Source organism: Prionailurus bengalensis, chromosome C2 (genome assembly GCF_016509475.1).
Source record: "Prionailurus bengalensis isolate Pbe53 chromosome C2, Fcat_Pben_1.1_paternal_pri, whole genome shotgun sequence".
Classification (NCBI taxonomy): Eukaryota; Metazoa; Chordata; class Mammalia; order Carnivora; family Felidae; genus Prionailurus; species Prionailurus bengalensis.
In genome coordinates, this window is record NC_057350.1 from 129,745,893 (window position 1) to 129,764,438 (window position 18,546).

The following is an 18,546-nucleotide window of genomic DNA, read 5'->3' on the forward strand; positions in this document are numbered from 1 at the left end:
ATTCAGAGAATCTCCGGAGGTGCCTTGGGCCCACAGACTTGCTGTACCAGGCTGAGTGACGTTGCAATCTCTTTTTTTACCCCCAGGTAGTTTGGAAATGGCAAATGTTCTCAGGGACTGAGGTCAGGGGTGTTCGAATTAATGATATTTATAGCTTAAAATTAAATCCTGTAGGTAAACAGAGAATTTGAGAAATGTGCTCGCTTTCCCCCTTGCTCCTACTCCTTCCCTCATTTCCTATGCTTGGACTGGACATGTCACAGTGCACAGAAGACCTTGGCACCCTGACTGAGGCCTCCCCACAGTGATGGAGATCACTGTGGCCCTGTCCCCTTGTCACTCCCTGGGGTCCTGGGCAGTGGTGTGGGAGGGGGTGCCAGAGGGTGTGGGTAGCAGGGAAGGATGTTCTGGTGGCTCTTATCTAAACATGGCTTTCCGGTGGGAAAGAGGCTAGCATGCCTTGCTTGACTTCCTGCCTTGACCTCTAGTATAACAGTTTCCTTTCTTCTCGAATACCAGCCTAGGACCTGAGGAAATTTTCCAAGACAGGCTTTGGACATTTTCTGCAGTGTTGCCTGCCTCTCTCTCTCTCTCTCTCTCTCTCTCTCTCTCCTCTCTGCCTGAAGACTGGTTCCCACCCAGCTTTTCTACCTTTCCCTATGCAGGCCCACTGGTGTTTCTCCCTCCTTGCCCTCCTGGCTGAGCTGAGGACTGGAACTGGGAGGAAGGCAAACAGAGGGGAGGTGGGGAGAGGGACACCTTGAGAGACATATAGGAAAGTCAAAGAGGCAAGGTCACAGAAGGAGTGGCCCTCTGTCTGCAAGAGTCCAGAAAGAAGCTGAAGCAATGGAGAGAATAGAGCTGGAATAGCTGGCCGGGGATGCCGACAGAAGACCACCTACATCCTGATGCAGACTTCTACCCATCTGGAGGCTAGACGAAAGACTCAACTTGGACCAAATCATGTATGTTGCTAGCAACCAACCTACTTCTGTCAGCCTCCAGATCCTTCACCTTTAAAAGCCAGAGTTCTTCTGTCCTAGAGAGCCTTGTTAAAGGCCTGTGTATCCTCCTGATTCTTTTTTTTTTTTTTTTTGAGAGAGATGGTGGGAGTGAGCAAGGGGCAGAGAGAGAGGGAGAGAGAGAGAATCCCATGAGGGGCAGAGAGAGGGAGAGAGAATCCCACGCAGGCTTTGCACAGTCAGCGCAGAGCCTGAAGTGGAGCCTGTGCTCACCCGAAGCAAGGCTCGTACTCAGATCCATCAGATAATGACCTGATTCTTCTGCAAATTTAGCAAGTGAAGTTCTGTTAGGAGGTATGCCACAGGGCTCCATTTCAGGCATCTCACAGATGGTAACTTGCAGCTGTGTAGAGTCTAACAAAACATAGGGTTCTTTGGCCTCAGGGAGAAGGAACAAAAGGTAACGGAGATAATGGGATAAGACATCTTCCCATAGCAGCATTCTTGCAATGTTGACACCCGAAGAATGTCAACATTGCATAAAGCCCAAAGGGGATTTATTTCAAAACCCCACATATAGCTATTGAGTCACCATTTTATTCTGGAGATTGATCCTTATATTCCATGTGGTCCAAAAGAACTTATCATCTCTTCCTGGGTATGAGGTTAAATAGCTGTCAGAAGTAAGGCTCACTATCTGTAGAGGCACCTGCTGGCCAGCCAGCCTGAAACCCAGGGATGGCTCCCTGGATGTCCGCTTGGGTCTGCCCCAGCCCCATAGTCTACATGTGCCTCTCACCACTCACCATGTTCCCATTGTCTTTTGAGTTCCCTCTTTCCATTTCCTTGGTCTTCAGATCCTCACTCACTACCTCCCATTTTCCCTTAGTCATCAAGTCATTGCCTTCCCTGGAGCTTTTCTCCTGCTGATGTCCCCTGGTCCACTGCCTCTACTGACTGGAGGCTTCCTCTACCTGTTCCAAAACCTTGCATTGGCCTACCTGCCTCCAGTTGTCCTATTCTCTCCTCTATCCCTCATCCTGTTACAGTTTAACCTTTCTAAAAATGTTTGACGTGCATTATGTCTTCCCAGAAGTCTTCAGTGATGGCCAAAGAGAGATAAAATTCTGTGGCTTTCCTTGGGCACCAATCCTCTTTCCTGACTGGGTTTTCCCCTCTCACCTAGCCAGAACTTTCTCAGACTAACCAGATCATTCCCTGACCCCAATCCTGTCGTGCTTGTGTTTTTCCATTCCTCATCTTGCCTCCTGGGCTAGGATGACCCCTTTGTTCCCCTCCACTTTCTGACATTCTCCTCATCCTCAAAAACCCAGCTCTGACCTCATTTTCTCCAGGGACCTCTCCCTCACCTTCTCATATTCTGAGTGCCTCTGGCACCATTACTTGTATCATTCCTCTAGCGTCTGCCATATTGCCTTGAGAGTAGTTACTACCACTGTTGTGTACATATGTTTCATCTTACTAATACACTGCCCCAGAAGGGTCTGGCCCTACTTGACCCTTGGTCTCTTCTGGAATATGCTTGGCTCATGGTGCTGTTCAATAAATATCTGCTTACTACATTATTTTTAATGTTCCTTCTGGGCAAAATTAGCAATAATGTACCCCCCCCCCAACATACACACACACACAGCCCCTAGTAAAATCTATCAGCACTGACAGGCCAAAGAATTGTAAAGTATATCTGCACCTTTGGCAGAGGAGGTGCGGTTTCAGTCGTCTTAGGGAGATACCACATCCAGTGAAGGGTAAGTCTTGACTTGTGTGTGTTTTGAACTAAGTGAGGATTTTAGGAGTGGACCTGCCCCCACCCCCAACCCTGAATAATCATGATTGCCCTGGAATTACAGCTGTGATGGCATTAAAGTGATGTTCAAACAGAGCTTGGTAAGGAAATCACGGGCCGACAAGGAGGTCTGGGCAGGGAGGACACAGCAGAGTGTTCTAGGCCGAGAGCAGCATGTGCAGGGGGCATTACCCAGATGAAGAGAGATGTGTTTATGGAATAGACACAAGTGCAGTGTGATGGGGCTTGCACCACCTCCCAGAGCCAGCCACAGAGAGGAAGGAGGCCTCTTACAGGTGTGCCTGCTGGCAGGCATGGTTTACAGGGAGTCTGGAAAAGGAAAGGTCTGGAAAAGCAAGTCAACCTGGAGCTATGTCCTTTATAAGATCTAGAAAAAATGGTGAGTAGATATTCTTTGGCAAAATGTCTGCAGACGATTCTCTGATGCTTGTGAGAACTTACCATCGACCAAGGAGACAAGTCTTTCTACACGGCAGCTTTGAAAGGTACGAGGTAAACCGTTTCAGTTGGAGGAGAGAAGGTGTCCCCTGCCCCATCACATTTTACATGGGTTTCCTGTAACTATTGGCTCACACGGAAAAGAGGTCTGTGTGTTTGGGGAAAATTCTCATGAAACATGAGCAGTCAGCACCGTCTGGTTGTGAATAGAAGGCAGAGGAACCTGAGAACAAGTAAGAAGACACCCAGGGTTGCGGGAGCAGAGCCTAAATTGGGCAAGCACATCAAGGATGGGAACAGGGGTGAGGCAGGAAATGGGTGCCCAGCACAGAAGGTCCTGGCTGTCAGTGTTTGTCCACAGTGGACAATAAGTGAGTAATAGAGGAATTAAGGAAATAGCTGGGGTGAGTTTGGAGGGACTTAACAACTAGAAAAATAAAGCGAGGCGCCTGCGTGGTTCAGTTAGTTAAGCATCTGACTCTTGATTTTGGCTCAGATCATGATCTCACGGTTCACGGGATCAAGCCCCCAGTCAGGCTCTGTGCTGACAGCATGGAGTCTTCTTGGGATTCTCTCTCTCCCTCTGTCTCTGCCCCTCCCCTGCTTTCTCTTTTGTGTTATCTTTCTCTCTCTCTCAAAAAATAAAGCAACCTACTTCCTCAAGCAGCTGGAAAGCAGGTGAGAGCACTCTCCTGAGAGCTGGAGGAGGTAATGTGGTGGCCCAGAGAAAGTGACACAGGTTTCTGTGAGGGTCAGCTGAGGACACCTGAGCCAGAGGGACAGGATTCTGTCACTGAACCAAGAGGATGAAGACCAAGGCATGTCCCCTGCACTTCTAATGATTGGCAAAAGTCCTTGATATTCCTTGGCTTATAGACACATCAATCCATTCTCTCCCTCCATTGCCCTGTGTATCTCTGGATCCCAATTTCTTCTTCTCATAAGGATGCCAGTCATTGGGTTGGGGCCCATATTATTCTAGTATGACCTCACCTTAACTTGATTACATCTGCAGAGAGCCTATGTCCAAATAATGTCACATTCCTGGGTACCAGGAGTTAGGGCTTTGACCCTAACACAATCCAAGGACACAGTTAAACCCATCATACCCAGCAAGGAAGCTGGGGGCAGCATAGGCAGTAGAGAATGTCCTTAGCAGTTTTCTGTGAGTTCCAGGGACTAAGAGGGTTTGGTGTAGAGAGACATGAGATCAGTCATGAAGATCATAACAAAGAGTGTTGGGGGACCACCACTGTAGGTGGTATAGTCCTTTGGGTCCATATCTTTATTTTGTCATGGGCCGGTGGGAAACTGAGATTACCGGGTTACACGCCATTGCTGTGATCTATAGGAGGTCAAGTGGCAGAATCTGGAATCATGATCATTGCTTAGCACTTAGGGAAGACATTTTATTCCCTTGAGGTTCTGATGGGATAGAGACATTTGAGTGTGAGACAAAGAACCCTTCCCTTCTGACATCCTTCCAACTGCCACCAGAAGAACAGAGGGAAGGAATAACCAAAGAAGTGTGGTGATTTTCCTATGTAGGAGCAGTCAATTCCCTCTGTTGCACGTTGGGTTTTCTTTTTTGTGCCTCCTGAATGTCTTATCCTGGATGCCAAGGGCCTGCCCCACCTGGGGCCAAGTTATTAGGGGGCTGCATAGCTTTCATGGAGTAATGAGATTTTGGAAAAGTGTGGGCATCTGTGAGATCAGCCCGTGAATCCTGGGTCCCTCGGCATGCAGGGGAATGCCAGGGTGATCAGGATGGGGTGTGACAATGTTCCCAAGCAGGAAAGCATGTCTCTGCCAGTGACAGGCCTGTTGCAGGGGAGTCCCCACCTGTGTGGGTGCACGTGGTGGGAGTGGCGAGCTGAGCACACCTGTCTGATGCATGTGTGTGCATGTGTGCATGTGTGCGTGTGTGCCTGTGCCATAGCCTCCGGAGGCACTCTGACACCAGAGCAGCGGGAGGGAGAGTGCTGACAGGGAGCGGTGCCCAGCACAGTGGCTGGGCCTGGGCCAATGGGGAGCCACACGCATGTCAGTGCCTGGGCCTCTCAGAGTGGGCAACGGCTCACCCTCCTTTCAAACACCTGCTGTGTTTGAGTCTCTTGCAGGTTCTTGACACTTTGTTCTCAGGCCTCTCCTGTGGCTTTGATGGGCTGAGCGTGCTGTGATTTATCCAGAACTCTGAGGGAGGCTATGGACTGGTCTTCCCAGAGCTGATGCTGCTGAGGCCCAGCATCGGTGGGTGGGCACAGGCTGCCCACTGCCAGGGTTTCCTGGGCAAGGGCTCTTTCCTTATTCTGCCAGGAGACCCACGAAACCTTCTCAGGCTCTTCACCTGGTGGCCCCCGGCCACACCCAGACACTCACTCACCACTCCCTCCTCACCGCTCAGGGCAAGTCTCCAGTCTCTTGTCTGCTAAAAGACCCAGAAAGGCCAAGAGTCAAAGATGGGTCTAGGCTTTCATTTCTCCAAGAGGAGATGCTTGGGAGCTCTGATTTGGAGCTAGTCCAGCACTAATTCAGAGGAAAGTGAAAGAATTTATAAGGGCTTGCTAAGTAACTTACCAGCCTCCAGAACTTTTTTGGAAGATAAATGAGTACAATAGAAGGAAAAAAGCCTACCTATTTGTACAAGGAATTTGCAATCCCTTTTGATAATTGCACATCCACTTACTTATGGTTTTTGGGTGCCGAGGTTACCAGTGGTGCAATTCACTAAAATGTATTCCTTCCCTTTGATTTATTCATTATCAAGCATTTGCGGAGCCATCACCTCTTCCTCATAAAGTAGCAGCCGCGCTCTGTGGTCATTCTCCTCCTCTGCCCTGCTGGCAGGTGACAGGTACATGCTAGGTTCCAGGATTGCCGCAGGGCCCAAAACACTCATGGTGGTTGTAATTGCAGTCTGGGCTCAGTGCCCCATAGGAACAGAGAGTGTGTAACAGGAGGGCCACTCTTTGCCACCAGAAAGACAGGTGAGTAGAAGCTAACCAGGGGAGGGGACAGGAGTAAAGAGCCCCCAGGTAAAGTGAATGGCTCTGAGGCAACACCTCATCTCACAGGGGCCGTGAATTTTCCACTCAGTTTTCACTTTCTACAACAGGCTGAACATAGGAGAAAAGGCCCAGGTGGTGGGTAGTGCAGCGAGAGCAGAAGGTAGACAGGGGCTAGATGGGGGAGGGAGGTGCCTCTAGGCTGGGACACTTTGCTTGTTTTCACTTTGAGATGGAGGGAATCTATTGGAGGGTCACAACAGGCTCTGATATCCATTTTCAGAACATCATGCTGACATAGTATGTGATTGTATTTCGGTAAAGTACAAACAAAACACGCAGACTAGCCCATTGGCTAGAAGCCACTAACCCATGTGGCTAGAAGTCAAGAGAGTCATTCTGCTGGAGGTGGGGAGTGGTGAAAGGGGTACTCGGGCTTTTGGGAAGCAGGACATGTTCTGTTTTTCGATCTGTACACTGGTCCTTTAAGTGTCCTCAGTTTGTGAGATTTTACCAAGTTGTACTCTATCTATGACTTAGGCCTTTTGTGTGTGAGTGTTATACTCAAAGCTCTTAAAAGATGACTCCTTGAGGGAAGGAGGGGTGCCTCGTGGCTCTGGTGGTTAAGCATCTGACTCTTGATCTTGGCTCAGGTCATGCTCTCACAGTTCATGAGATTAAACCCTGCTTAGGATTCTCTCCCTCCCTCTCTCTCTGTCCTTCCCTGCTCGTGCTCTCTCTCTCTCAAAAATAAACAAATAAACTTAAAAAAAAATATGACTCCTGGCTAAGGAACAGATTAGAGGGAGGAAGGCGTGAGCTTAAGAAAAGGGTAGGAACCTGATTGCAGCCAGGCGAGATCTGACAGTGGCTGGAGTGGAGGGTGGCAGTGGAGCTGGAGACCATGAGCTGGATTTGAGTCTTGGTTTGAAGGTTGAAGTCCCGGGGTGAGAACTGACATTGAGAAGAGGAGATCCAAGGTAAGATCATGGTTTGGGGCATGGATTTCAGATACTGGAGGAGAGTCAAAGCTGAAATGTGTGGAATGCAGTTCATTGCAGGACCTGGGCTAGAGGAGGATGGGTCTGCCCTCCAGCGATGGCAGGACTTCAGCATCCTGCCAGGGTGGCCTTGTGGGGGCTGGTGGGCGAGGTTCCCAGGGCCAACGTGTGTAGAGAGATGGGCAAAAAGGCTGAGGACAGAGCACAGATACCACCCTTTTCAGGTGGGGAGCCAGAAAAGGGCTCCCCCAAGGATTTCTAAGAAGGGACAGACAGAGCAAGAGGGATGACAAGTAATATCACAAAGGTGAGGGAAACCAGGTGTGTCGAATGCTAACAAAACTTAGAGCCACCATTGGAGGCCACTGGATTGGCAATTAGATAACCAGAAATCTTGCTGAAAACAACTTCAGGGATGCTTCCTTCCACCAAAGTCTCATAAGATCGGGCAGCTTGGTGGGGCAGGGTGATGGTCTGATTTGGCGTCAGCTGGCTGCCTACCATTTACCAGCTGTGTGACATGAGACAATTGTGTAAGCTTCCCTGAACCTCCATTTCCTCATCCATAAACAAAAGGAATGGAATCCTACCTACCTCTCAGGGCAGTACGAGGACTAACTTAACGGAGCAAATATTTATTGGACATTTATTATGTGCCAGATGGTCAGCCAGATGCAGAAGATACAGGGTGACCAAGACTGATGAAAGGGAAAGAGAAAAAAGTAAGCAAACAAGATGATGTGAAGAAAGCAGACAGCCCCTCAGTGCTCCCCCATGGCCACGAGCCAGCCTCCCTTCTGGCCAGCTTCCTGGGGATCAGCTCTCAGGGTTCCAGGCTCTTCTCACTCCACATCCCCCATCCCCACTTTCTCTGTGAAAAACTAGCTTTCCCTTCCTTGCGGGCTTAATCTTCAAACCCTTCAGAGAAGCAAGGGAAAATATTAACATCCTATCTTGTTACTGCAAAGAATAGCAAGAATATAAAATAGGTAAAGTCTCCATATTAATACAGTCTGGATGTTCTTTTCCTGCCATAAGTGAATTCAAAGAAGTGTCCCTAATAACGCCTTATTTCAATCTAACAAATTACTTTTGTGCCAACTTCCAGAAAAGACAAATGGCACTTGTACTCCATGAAGGGAAGCTTTTCTGAATTAAAATAATAATAATAACTTTGGGAATTTCTGAGGAAGAATTTGGACACATATTTACATAAATGTCAATGATACGTTTGTTTCAAAGTTTTTGTTTTTCCGGGGACACTTGAGCACCATACTTCTGGCTAATCTGATAAATTCATTTAGTCTCATGTGCTCATGTCTCATCTCTTCCAGAAATTTGATTTCTAAAGCCCAGAAATGCAGGTCCCTATTATATCAGGCAGTCTCTCACCCTCTGTCCTCCATTTTATTTTCCCTCTCAAATGCTACCAGATCAATCTAGCCATCTGCCTTCTCCCTCCCTGGGGCCAAGTGCCGGACAGGCACCAGCAGGATAAAACCTAAGACAACCACAACCAAAAGTGTTTGAGAATCACTAGTGTTAGCAACTAGAAAGCTCATGTAGCTCCCTTTCCTGTGCCCGGTGTCCCCTCCGACAAGGACTGAATGGCAATCCCCATATCTCTTTACAGATTGTTCTGATCTTTGTACTTGCAAGGCCCCCAGGGCCTGGGCTTATCAAAGGCCTGTTCTGGCTCATAATAACATTAAACACAAAACACACAAAATGACAACAAAAACTACATAATTATGCAGATTGGGACCTTCAAGGTCCATTCTAGTTTCATCTTACAGGCGAGAGTTTTCAGGTGAGATTTTTATCTAAGCTGAGTTGACTAGACTAAACAATGGCCAAAAGATCTTTTTTCTAATTCAGGGCGTCGGGGACCTGGCTCCAAACAGTGCCTTGGCCAGGACCCCCCAGGCAGTGTGAAAGCGGGAGAGCGTCCATCTGCACATGATGTCCCTCTGTGCCTGCTGTGGTTTCCAGTGGCCTCCTGGCCTCCACTGAGCCTCCCTCCTCCCTGAAGCAGCTCTCACAGACCTCAGAGAGTGGCCTTTGTCTGTCATATTAGGAGAACCCTGCCATACAGTAAGGCCATTCTGTGGACAGTAGAGGCTGACAAGGGGGCGCTGGAGAGAACAGACAGGGGCCTGGCTTGACCACTTCCCCTCCCAGGCAGGGTTCCAGTTACAACTTTCCAGTCTGGCTACTTCCTTCTTAAGGAACAAGGAGGCTGTGGTGGAAATCATGTTTTTCTTCTTAGATTATCCTGATTTTTATACTTCCAAGGGTCTCCCAGGGTCCTGTCATATCAAAGGCTTTTTCTAGTTTATAATAATACTAAAGATACCTTTTATTATTGCCCCTATGAATACCACCAACTTTGACCCTAGGCTGGCTATTTTGAATCTCTGAACTTTATCTTGTTCAGGCATTCTTCCTGCATGGGAAAATATTTGATTTCCTGAATCACTTCTTGAAAGAGGCATTCCCCTTTGGGGCCACTGGGCCATGGTTGGGATCCAAAGCCACACCCTGCAGAAGGTACAGGAGGGGTAAGCCAGCCGACTGATGAAGGAGGCCTTTCACCTCTGAGTCCTTGCTTTGCTTCCTTCTTTTTCTTGTGTCAGGACAGGGGAAAGGGATCCCTGTTTCCCATCCAACTCTGTCTGAGGGGCCTTTCAAGTGGGCCTCAGAGGAGCTAACACAGAGAGCCTCCTCCCCTTTCAAATGCCTTGGTCTGGGAAACGGCGAGCATCACCCTTTCTACTCTTCTTCGTCCCTGTTGCACTAGGGCATCTTGAGCCCAGGGCCTCACCTCCAAGGTCTTACCCATGTGGTGAACTGCCAGCCAGGACTGAGATTGGGCTATGAGCATAGAGACACTGAAAGACGCAAATACACGTGGAGATGGGCAGACACCTAGAGCCAGCACCACCTTCCCGCCATGTGCCTTCTTTTGGAGACACCACTGGAAATAGCACTTTGTGGAAGATTCTGATCAAAGAAATGAGGTATCAGAATGCATGAATGTAGTAGGGAGGTCGTGGGGGAGAGTTGTAGAGAAAGACCTGGATACACGTTTTGGTTTGTCTACTTAGTCCACAGACAGGTGTATACTGCTTTTTTTTCTCCGTTGTAAAAGTGGGCACAGAATTATCAATTTGTTTGCCAGACCTAGCATCAGGAAAGACGTTGCGTTTATGATTCAAGATGGCAGACCAGGCACATATTTGCCTCCCCTCATCTCCATCACCCTCAGTATAATGAGAGTGATGAATAAAAGAATGGTGAAAGCCAGTAACAGAAAAGAGAAAGGAGAGATTATGAGTAGGTGAACAGTTGCAATAATCTCAGTAAGATGGAGGCAGCTGAGAATGTCGATGGGCTGAGGAAGGCCCGCTGTCAGGTGCACGCATGGGGCCTGCAGCGTGTGGAACCCTTGCTCTGGGCACAGCCCTAGAGAGCGACCAATTTAGAATGTGGAGGGCTGGCAGAGACAGAGATGGGAAGTGGGGCCGAACCCCAAGGGGTTCATATAGAGCATCCGTTTACCCTTGGGAAACACAGGCAACCTTCAGCTGAGGAACCATCAGCTGGCACACGTGCACACTGAGAAGGGAAGCTTTGCGCCTTCTGGCTCCCCGCCTGCTTGCCGCAGAGCAAAGTGATCCAGTGTTGGGTCACTTGGTAGATCCAATATAGTAGAACTATTGCAAGTTGGAAGGAACTGGGAGAGGGGTGGGAGATGTAGGAATACATGAGCTAAATCCTCTCCTCTAATGGCATGCAGTCCAAAGTGATAAATCAGGAGACTGCAGAACAAGCGTGTTATTTTGATATGTGTGGATGTAATCCACCGAACAGCTCAGACCAAAGGTGCTTGTCCCTGACCTCCTGCTGCACTGGTGCTGGGCTTGAGCTGAGGGCAGGGCGGGGCCTTGGCAGTCTAAGCCCTTCCGTGTTACCTGATTTTTAAAAACATATGCACATCTTAGGTTGATACAAAACAAAGGGAGAGAATGAAAAAGAGAAAAGAAGTGTAAATGGATTTCTGATTACATACGAGAGATTCCAGTTGACTGTGGAAAGGGGGTTCCGAATGCCAGCTGTTGCTCAAACCCAGGAGGGTCTTCAGTGTGGCTCTGCAGCTCTGATGCTTCCTGAGAGACGTGTGAGCCTGTCTGGGGTGTGGTCAGCTCCAGCCGGGGGGGGGGGGGGGGGGGGGGGGGGGACAGGAGCGGCAGAATGGTCTCTTGAGCCAGATTTTGACTCCAGAGGTTGGAAGAATGAAAGCAAGCAGTGCCTTGGGGTCTCCGCCCTCACTCAGAGAACTGCTGAGTGGCCGTCAGCACACCTCTGAACTCTCCCTGAATTGCTGGGGAGGGTGAGAATAAGGTCTCACTGTGCTCTTCTTTTCTCTTTCTTCTCTCTCCTTCCCTCCCTCCCCCCTCCTCCCTCACTCCTTCCTTCCCTCCTTTCCTCCCTTCCCTTCTTCCAAAGAATAGTTCCATTTAGATTCCTGGCAGCTGCTATGTATGGAGGGAGGTAGTTGTTCAAACTGGGAGGTCACAGCCTAGGTCTCAGTCCAGCCCCACCTCCTGCTCCTGAATGGTTTTCTTCCTACTCCTAGCCTCTCTTGGTAGATTAAATTATCTCAGAGATGTCACACCCTAGTGGACATCACGTATCAAGTGAATTTTTTAGAGTTTGCCTTCCCTAGGATGTGTTTGTACAAAATCAGAATTGGTGGACAGCAGAGTCCATGATTAAACAGGTAGCAACCTCATGGGCATCACATTTCAGAACCTCTGCCCAGTGTCCCTATAATCGTGAGTGGATGCCTCAGATCATAGTCATAATGCTTAGTTTGGAAAAGAGGGTGATGGACATGTAAGGGACACCGTGTATTAGCTGCACTTTGACCCTTTCTCATTTATCTTGAGCTGCGAAGGTTTCCCTCCTTGTCCTTATGGCTTACCCTCTATGGTGGTATTACTTACATCTGGAAGCTTCGCTGGGGCCCAGGGCCTCACTCTGAACCCTCACTTGGCATCTCAGCCATCTTGTCAGCCTTTTGGAGATCTTTGGTACATGTAGCAAAAAGATTTCTTTTCTTTAGAAGAAAGATCTTCATGACCACCCCAGTTTCCCTGCTTACCTCCTCTCCAAGCCTCCTCATCATGTTTGTTAGGGTTGAGAGAAGGAATGGGGTTGTGGGCATGAGCATTTGGGTCTAAGAGCTTCCCTTCTACCACGCCTTGCAGCAATATTCCCCTGTGTTAGCCTTCTCCTCGAGCTTCCTTCTACAAGATGTTCCAAAAGACATGTACAGTTTTACACACACACCGAAACCTAGCTGCTTATATTGGCACACCACACAAACATAGCCATTTACGTGGGTTCTGATCCTTTCAAAGTGGGCTCTTTGAATAAATAAATGTATTCCAATGACACTACCAATGCTCGTATTAAAAAACAAAACCAAACTGTGGAACTCCCTCCAAAGCCTCAGAACATTATCTTGAATACCTTCATGGTTGCAAGTCCTTTTAAAATCAGTTTTTCCTTAAATCAACTTTATTGAACTCTAGTTTATATACAAAAGTGCACAGATTTTAAATGATTGATGAGTTTTGCCAAATGTATACACCTGTGTAAATACTGCCACAATCAAAATATAAAATATTTCTACTACCCCAGAATGCCCCTTCAGACATAAATGCGAATGTTGAACTTTTTAGTTTGGGTTTAGAAAAATCCAACAGTGACTTAGCATTGAGCCAAGAAAATGAGTGGGGCAGCAGATAAATGTGTGGATAAATGTGATTTTGTGCCTTGAGACCTATGTGGCTTATAGACTGATCAAAGGCAGCACTGAGGGGGCATTCATAAATGACTGAGGACAGATCACTGGAATGAACCTGCAGCTTCCTCAGTGGCTCTGATGGACGAATTCTTGAGCAAGGACTCATGAGTATTTATTTATTTTTTCTGTTTACTTATTTTTGAGGGGGGGAGGGAGGGAGAGAAAGAGAGAGAGAGAGAGAGAGAGAGAGAGAGAGAGAGAGAGAGAACCCCAAGAACCTCACTGATAGTGAGGAGCCTGATGTGAGGCTCAAACTCACAAACAATGAGATCATGACCTGAGCCAAAATCAAGAGTCAGATGCTTAACCAACTGAGCCACCCAGGCACCCCATGAGTTAGAGTATTTAAAGAAACATTCAGGGGCTCTTGGGTGGCTCAGTTGGTTAAGCGTCTGACTTGATTTCAGCTCAGGTCATGATCTCACTGTTCATGGAATCAAGTGTGATTCCCCGCATCAGGCGGAGTTGACAGTGAGGAACCTGCTTGGGATTCTCTATCTCCCTCTCTCTCTCTCTCTCTGCCCCTCCCTTGCTCATGCATTTCTCTCTCTTTCTCTCTCTCTCAAAATAAATAAACAAACATTAAAAAAATAAAGATAAAGACACATCTATTCACTCAACAACAATTGAGCTCTGATATGGACCGGGCATTGTTCCAGGCAATGGGGAAGTGGCACCTTAAAAACCATTCATCATCTTTCCTCTGTGCAGTCTCTGTCTGGTGGGGCAAGATGCCAATAAGTGGCAATGATATAATTTAGGAAGCAAGAAGCGCCATGAGAAAGAAAAAACAATATAGTGAGGGGATTGAAGATGACAGGGAGAGAGAGGGTTTGGTTGGAGAAGTATGGTGAAAGTTGGCTGAAAGCTGGTGATGAGGTTGGCTCTGTGAGGGGGTGTAGGATGTGGAAACGTGCCAGCTGGCTCTAGGCAGAGGCTCCCACCTAGTATCGGGGGGGGGGGGGGGGAACGGGGAATTTCTGTGTTTCCTGGAGAGAGCAAAGGCAGATCTTTCAGGAAAGATTGGAGACAGATTTTTTTTTCTCCCACTGTCCTCACCTTCCTCTCATGAGACTGCTGGGGAATTTGGTAGAGGTTAGTCATTCCTATTAATTCATTACTAATTTGGTTAGAGAGAGACTGGTCTTTTCTGAGCTTTATGCTCAGAAACTTGGATATTCCAAAACTGAACTCACTGTCCTCTCACTCCATATACACTCCCCTGCCTGGGGCCCCATCTCCACACACAGCCTTGCCCCCTTCCTGGCCCTGAGGCTGGAAACTCTGCCCCTTTTCTTCCAACTCAAATCACTGACAGCCTTGTGAATTCAACCTTTGTGGGTGCCTCTCTGGATCTCCACTGCCCGACCTTTCATCCCGATCTCATACTCTCTCCCAGGCTGTTATGACGGCCCTTACTCCTCTGCTAGATGCTGCTGCCCTTAATGCCAACCATGTGCCAAGCCTCCAAGAGGCCTCTGCAGCAATAGTATGCTGGGATTTTTAGAAGCAACCTTGAACTAGACACATAACTGAGCCACACGCTGGGTAAGAAGAGCCAAGAAGAGTTAGTTATCCAGATCAAGAAGGGGAAGATAATTCAGCGCAGATTGTGAGCAGAGACACAGACAATGAATGTGTGCTGTGGAGAACTGGAGTAGTATGACCTTGATGGAGTTTGAAGGGCAAAGTGTACGGCCAGGGGGGTTGTAGCAATCTAGTGCTGCATTACAAAACAATGCAAAACTTAGTGCTTCAAAGAATGACAGCATTCATTTGCTCACAAATCTGCCATCTGTATAAGGCTTGGTGGGATCGCTCATTTCTGCTCCACTTGGCATCAAGGCTGGGGCTGGAACCCTCCAGGGGCTCTTTCAGTGACATGTCTGGCAGTTGATGCTGGAACTTGAGCTGGGGTTGGCTGAGACAATGACGCGTGACCTCTCCATGAGCAGGGAAGACTGGGCTTCCTTACAATGGGATGTCTGGCTTCTTAGGGTCCCAGGAGAGAGTCAGAAGGATTCTCTGTCAGTGTCAGGACTTAGCCTCAGAGATCACATAGCATCACCTTCTGCTTCACTCCCTTCATTAGAAGCAAGTAACTAAGATTGGCCCAGATTGAAGGGGAGGGAACACAAGACCCCACCTCTTGGTGAAGGAATGTCATTGTCACATGGGATGGCAGATATTGTTATAGACATCTTCATAAAATACAATCATCCACAGCAGAGTAGGCAGAGGCAGGCAAAGTCTGGGATCTGTAGCATCTTAAATACCATGCCATTGCATCTTAAAAACCAAGGCATTGGTTTTTATCTTGTAGGAAGTGGGGAGCCAGTGAGTGGTGTTCATTTGGGTATAGCCTGCTCACATCTGAGTTTGAGAAAGCTGTCTCTGGGGTGGTGGGATGGGGGATTTTAAGGGGAGGGCCTGAGGCAAGGCATGCCGTGCAGACAAAGCACAGGTCAAATACAAGAGGTGCCAAGGAGAAATCACAGGGCTCAGCAAGGGCACCAGATGTCAGAGTGTGAGAAGCACGGGCATCTAGGAGGATTCCCAGTTTCTAGCTTGGGGAGCTGAGTGAAGGTGCTGGGGAAAGAATGGAAAACAGGAGAGGTTTGTGGGGACAATGAGTCATGTTTGGGACGTGGGTCTGAGAATGTCCAGGTGGACACAGTCAGCAGACAATAGGATGGACTTGAGTGTCAAGCCCTGGGGAAAGTTCTAAATGAGGGACTGAGATGTGGGTGCCACAAATGGATTTTCCAATGAATGTGTGCAGAAAGGGTGTTGTGTCCCAGAGATGGGGACCACAGACAGAGCGTCAGAAAAGGTCTGGTGAGGCATCTGAGATCACTTGGCTCTTTCCTGGATCTGTCCTGGGCCAGGAAGCGGGGTTCGAGCCTGCTCCACTTCCGTGTCCATCCTGGAAAAGTCCCTCACTCTCCTTTACTGCCACCCTCACTATCTTAAGGTGCTTTTCCATCTGGCCGATCCTCAGCAGAAACCCCTGTACATTCGGCACTGTCTGTGTTCAATTTGTTTTCTTTTCCTCATCTTCATACATTACCCTCTGCACACAAATGGTCAGAGCCACGGCGTCATAACACGCATTGCCCAGTGGATTCTGCTGGGTGAATTTGTCTAAATAACACACTTCGGGCTTCACCTCCACCAGTTTTGACTCAGCAGGCCTCAGTTTGGGCCTGACCTTATATTTCAGAGACACCACCAGCCCACACTAAGCGATCATGGATGAGAACTGAGTTAAGAACCACCAATTTAGCCCAGTTACCTCACAGGGAAATCAAGACCCCAAGAGGCAGGGCCAGAACTGGTGCACTCCTGGTATCTCACTGCCTGGCACCCGAGCCCAGAGTGCTGACTGCATGCGGAATGCTCTGCAAGGCACTTGGGACCCCCATGTCGGGACTTCAGTTTCCCCATTTATAAAAGACAGTGGGACTAGATCGTTTTCAAAAACATCTTTATCACAAAATCTTAAGAATCGCAATATATGAAATGAAGCTAAGCAAGGCCTCCCTAGGGAGGCAGGTATGGAGTGCTCCCTCCACCTCCAGGTGTACAGGCTTCCTTCTGTCCCTGGTGAGGAGCTAGGTGGCCGTGGGCTCTAGCAGGCAGCACTTTGGAGAGGTGTGTGGTTTTGTGGGTGTCTTGGCCTCCTCAGATTTGGAGACTGTGAGCATGGATGCATGTGTGGGCAGACAGCCAGTGCCGGGCCCTGTCGGAGGCCCCAGGCTGCCCTCACAAGGGCTCTGCCCTGGCAGGTAGGAGAGGGAATGTCAGCTCTGATCCCACAGCCTGGAGAGGGGCCCCCGCACAGGGGGTGGCCTCGGCTGTGCAAGGAAACGGAAATGAAGGAGGAGACCCAGTTGCTCTTCTAAGATGCCAGCCCTTAATTAAGGGAAGAGTTTTGGCAGACTATGAAACACAAGGGCACCGCACCCTTCCCTGGAGGAAAAGTGCAATCTCCAGCAAGGGGCACCTTGCAGGGGAGCTCAGGGATGTGGGACTCCTGGCTCTGAGCCTGCTCTGGCCCAGCCCACTGGCTGAGAACCCAAAATCTCAGCCTGGAGCCAACTCCAGGTGCTACAAACCGTTGTCACCCTCCCAGCTGTGTTATCTGTCCCATCAATCTCAAACTCACATTCATATTTACTCATAGTCTTAGGGCAGACATATAGGGCAGGGAAGGATGAAGAGACTGTGGCCCAGGGCCTTCCTGGGACCCTTATCATTCATCCACGGAGGAGCAAGCACAATCACAGATACCCCTGATAAGAGGTGATAGCAAGCTGGGGGACATTCATTCAAACCAGGGGTTTTGGGAACCCACCATGATGCATTAGAGACCAGCCTTGGAGAATGGGTATTGATGGTGGAGTGGGGAATGGAGAACAGGTCAAGAGGAGTGAAGCAAAGTGCCCTCAGGCTTTCTGTGTCCCTGAGAGTGACCTGGACAGCTGGAGATTGGCTTCTAGTCTTCACAGGACTCAGGAGGAAGGGCAGAGCAGTGCCAGGGGAGAGGGTGGGGGGCGGGCACTGTGGTGTAGTTAGGGGACAGTTCAAGGTGCTGAGTGCTCTAGATGTGGGGCTGATGAGTCACGCCTTTCCCTCCCCTCGGGGGTGAGGGTGCTTCTCCAGCCCTGTGGTTTTGCGGGGAACTTCATGCTGACAGGGCTAGGAATGGCGGGAATGATGGCAATGGCGAGCAGCCCTGAGTGAGTCCATGGGGTAAAGCACTGATGCAACCATATCATTTCACCCTCTGGACCTAGCCATAAAGTAAGTGTTCCCAAGTAACAGGTGAGGAGGCAGGCCGGACTGCTGGGGCTCCATGCTGCAGAGGTCCTGTGGTGGAAGGCCAAGGTCCTAGCCCGGGCTCACTGTCTCTTCCCCTAGGTGTTCGTGCTCTGCCATGGCCTCCTGCAGCTCTGTCAGCTCCTGTACAGCGCCTACTTCAAGAGCAGCCTCACCACCATCGAGAAGCGCTTTGGGCTCTCCAGTTCCTCCTCAGGGCTCATTTCCAGCTTGAATGAGGTAAGCAGGAGGTTCCAGTCCCTCGGACCCCACTCATGTGTCACCCTGATCACAGGGTCTGCTTGAGGGCTCTGAGAGGGGCAGGGGAGCTGGGGATGCACACATGGGACATAGAGACTGCTAGATGCCACAGGCATGGAGGCAGCTACCTTTTCCGAGGCTTCACTGAGCCAGGCACGGAGCTAAGAGCCTCTGGCAGCACCTAAACTTGGGGCCTAGTTACAGCAGCCCTGCGAGCAGGTTTATTTCTTTTTTTTTTATTATTAAAATTTTTTTTAATGTTGATTTATTCTTGAGAGAGTGAGAGAGAGACGGAGCACGAGTGGGGGAGGGACAGAGAGAGAGGGAGACACAGAATCCAAAGCAGACTCCAGGC

At 49.1% G+C, this 18,546-nt stretch overlaps 1 protein-coding gene across 1 annotated transcript in view; it reads left to right on the forward strand.

The window, feature by feature from the left end:
- The window catches only part of SLCO2A1 (solute carrier organic anion transporter family member 2A1), an 82,451-nt gene that overhangs the window by 18,360 nt on the left and 45,545 nt on the right, over positions 1-18,546 (forward strand). Inside the window, exon 2 of the mRNA XM_043595368.1 lies at positions 18,033-18,170. Within this exon, the coding sequence (XP_043451303.1) occupies positions 18,033-18,170 (138 nt within the window). The remainder of the gene's footprint in view (positions 1-18,032; positions 18,171-18,546) is intronic.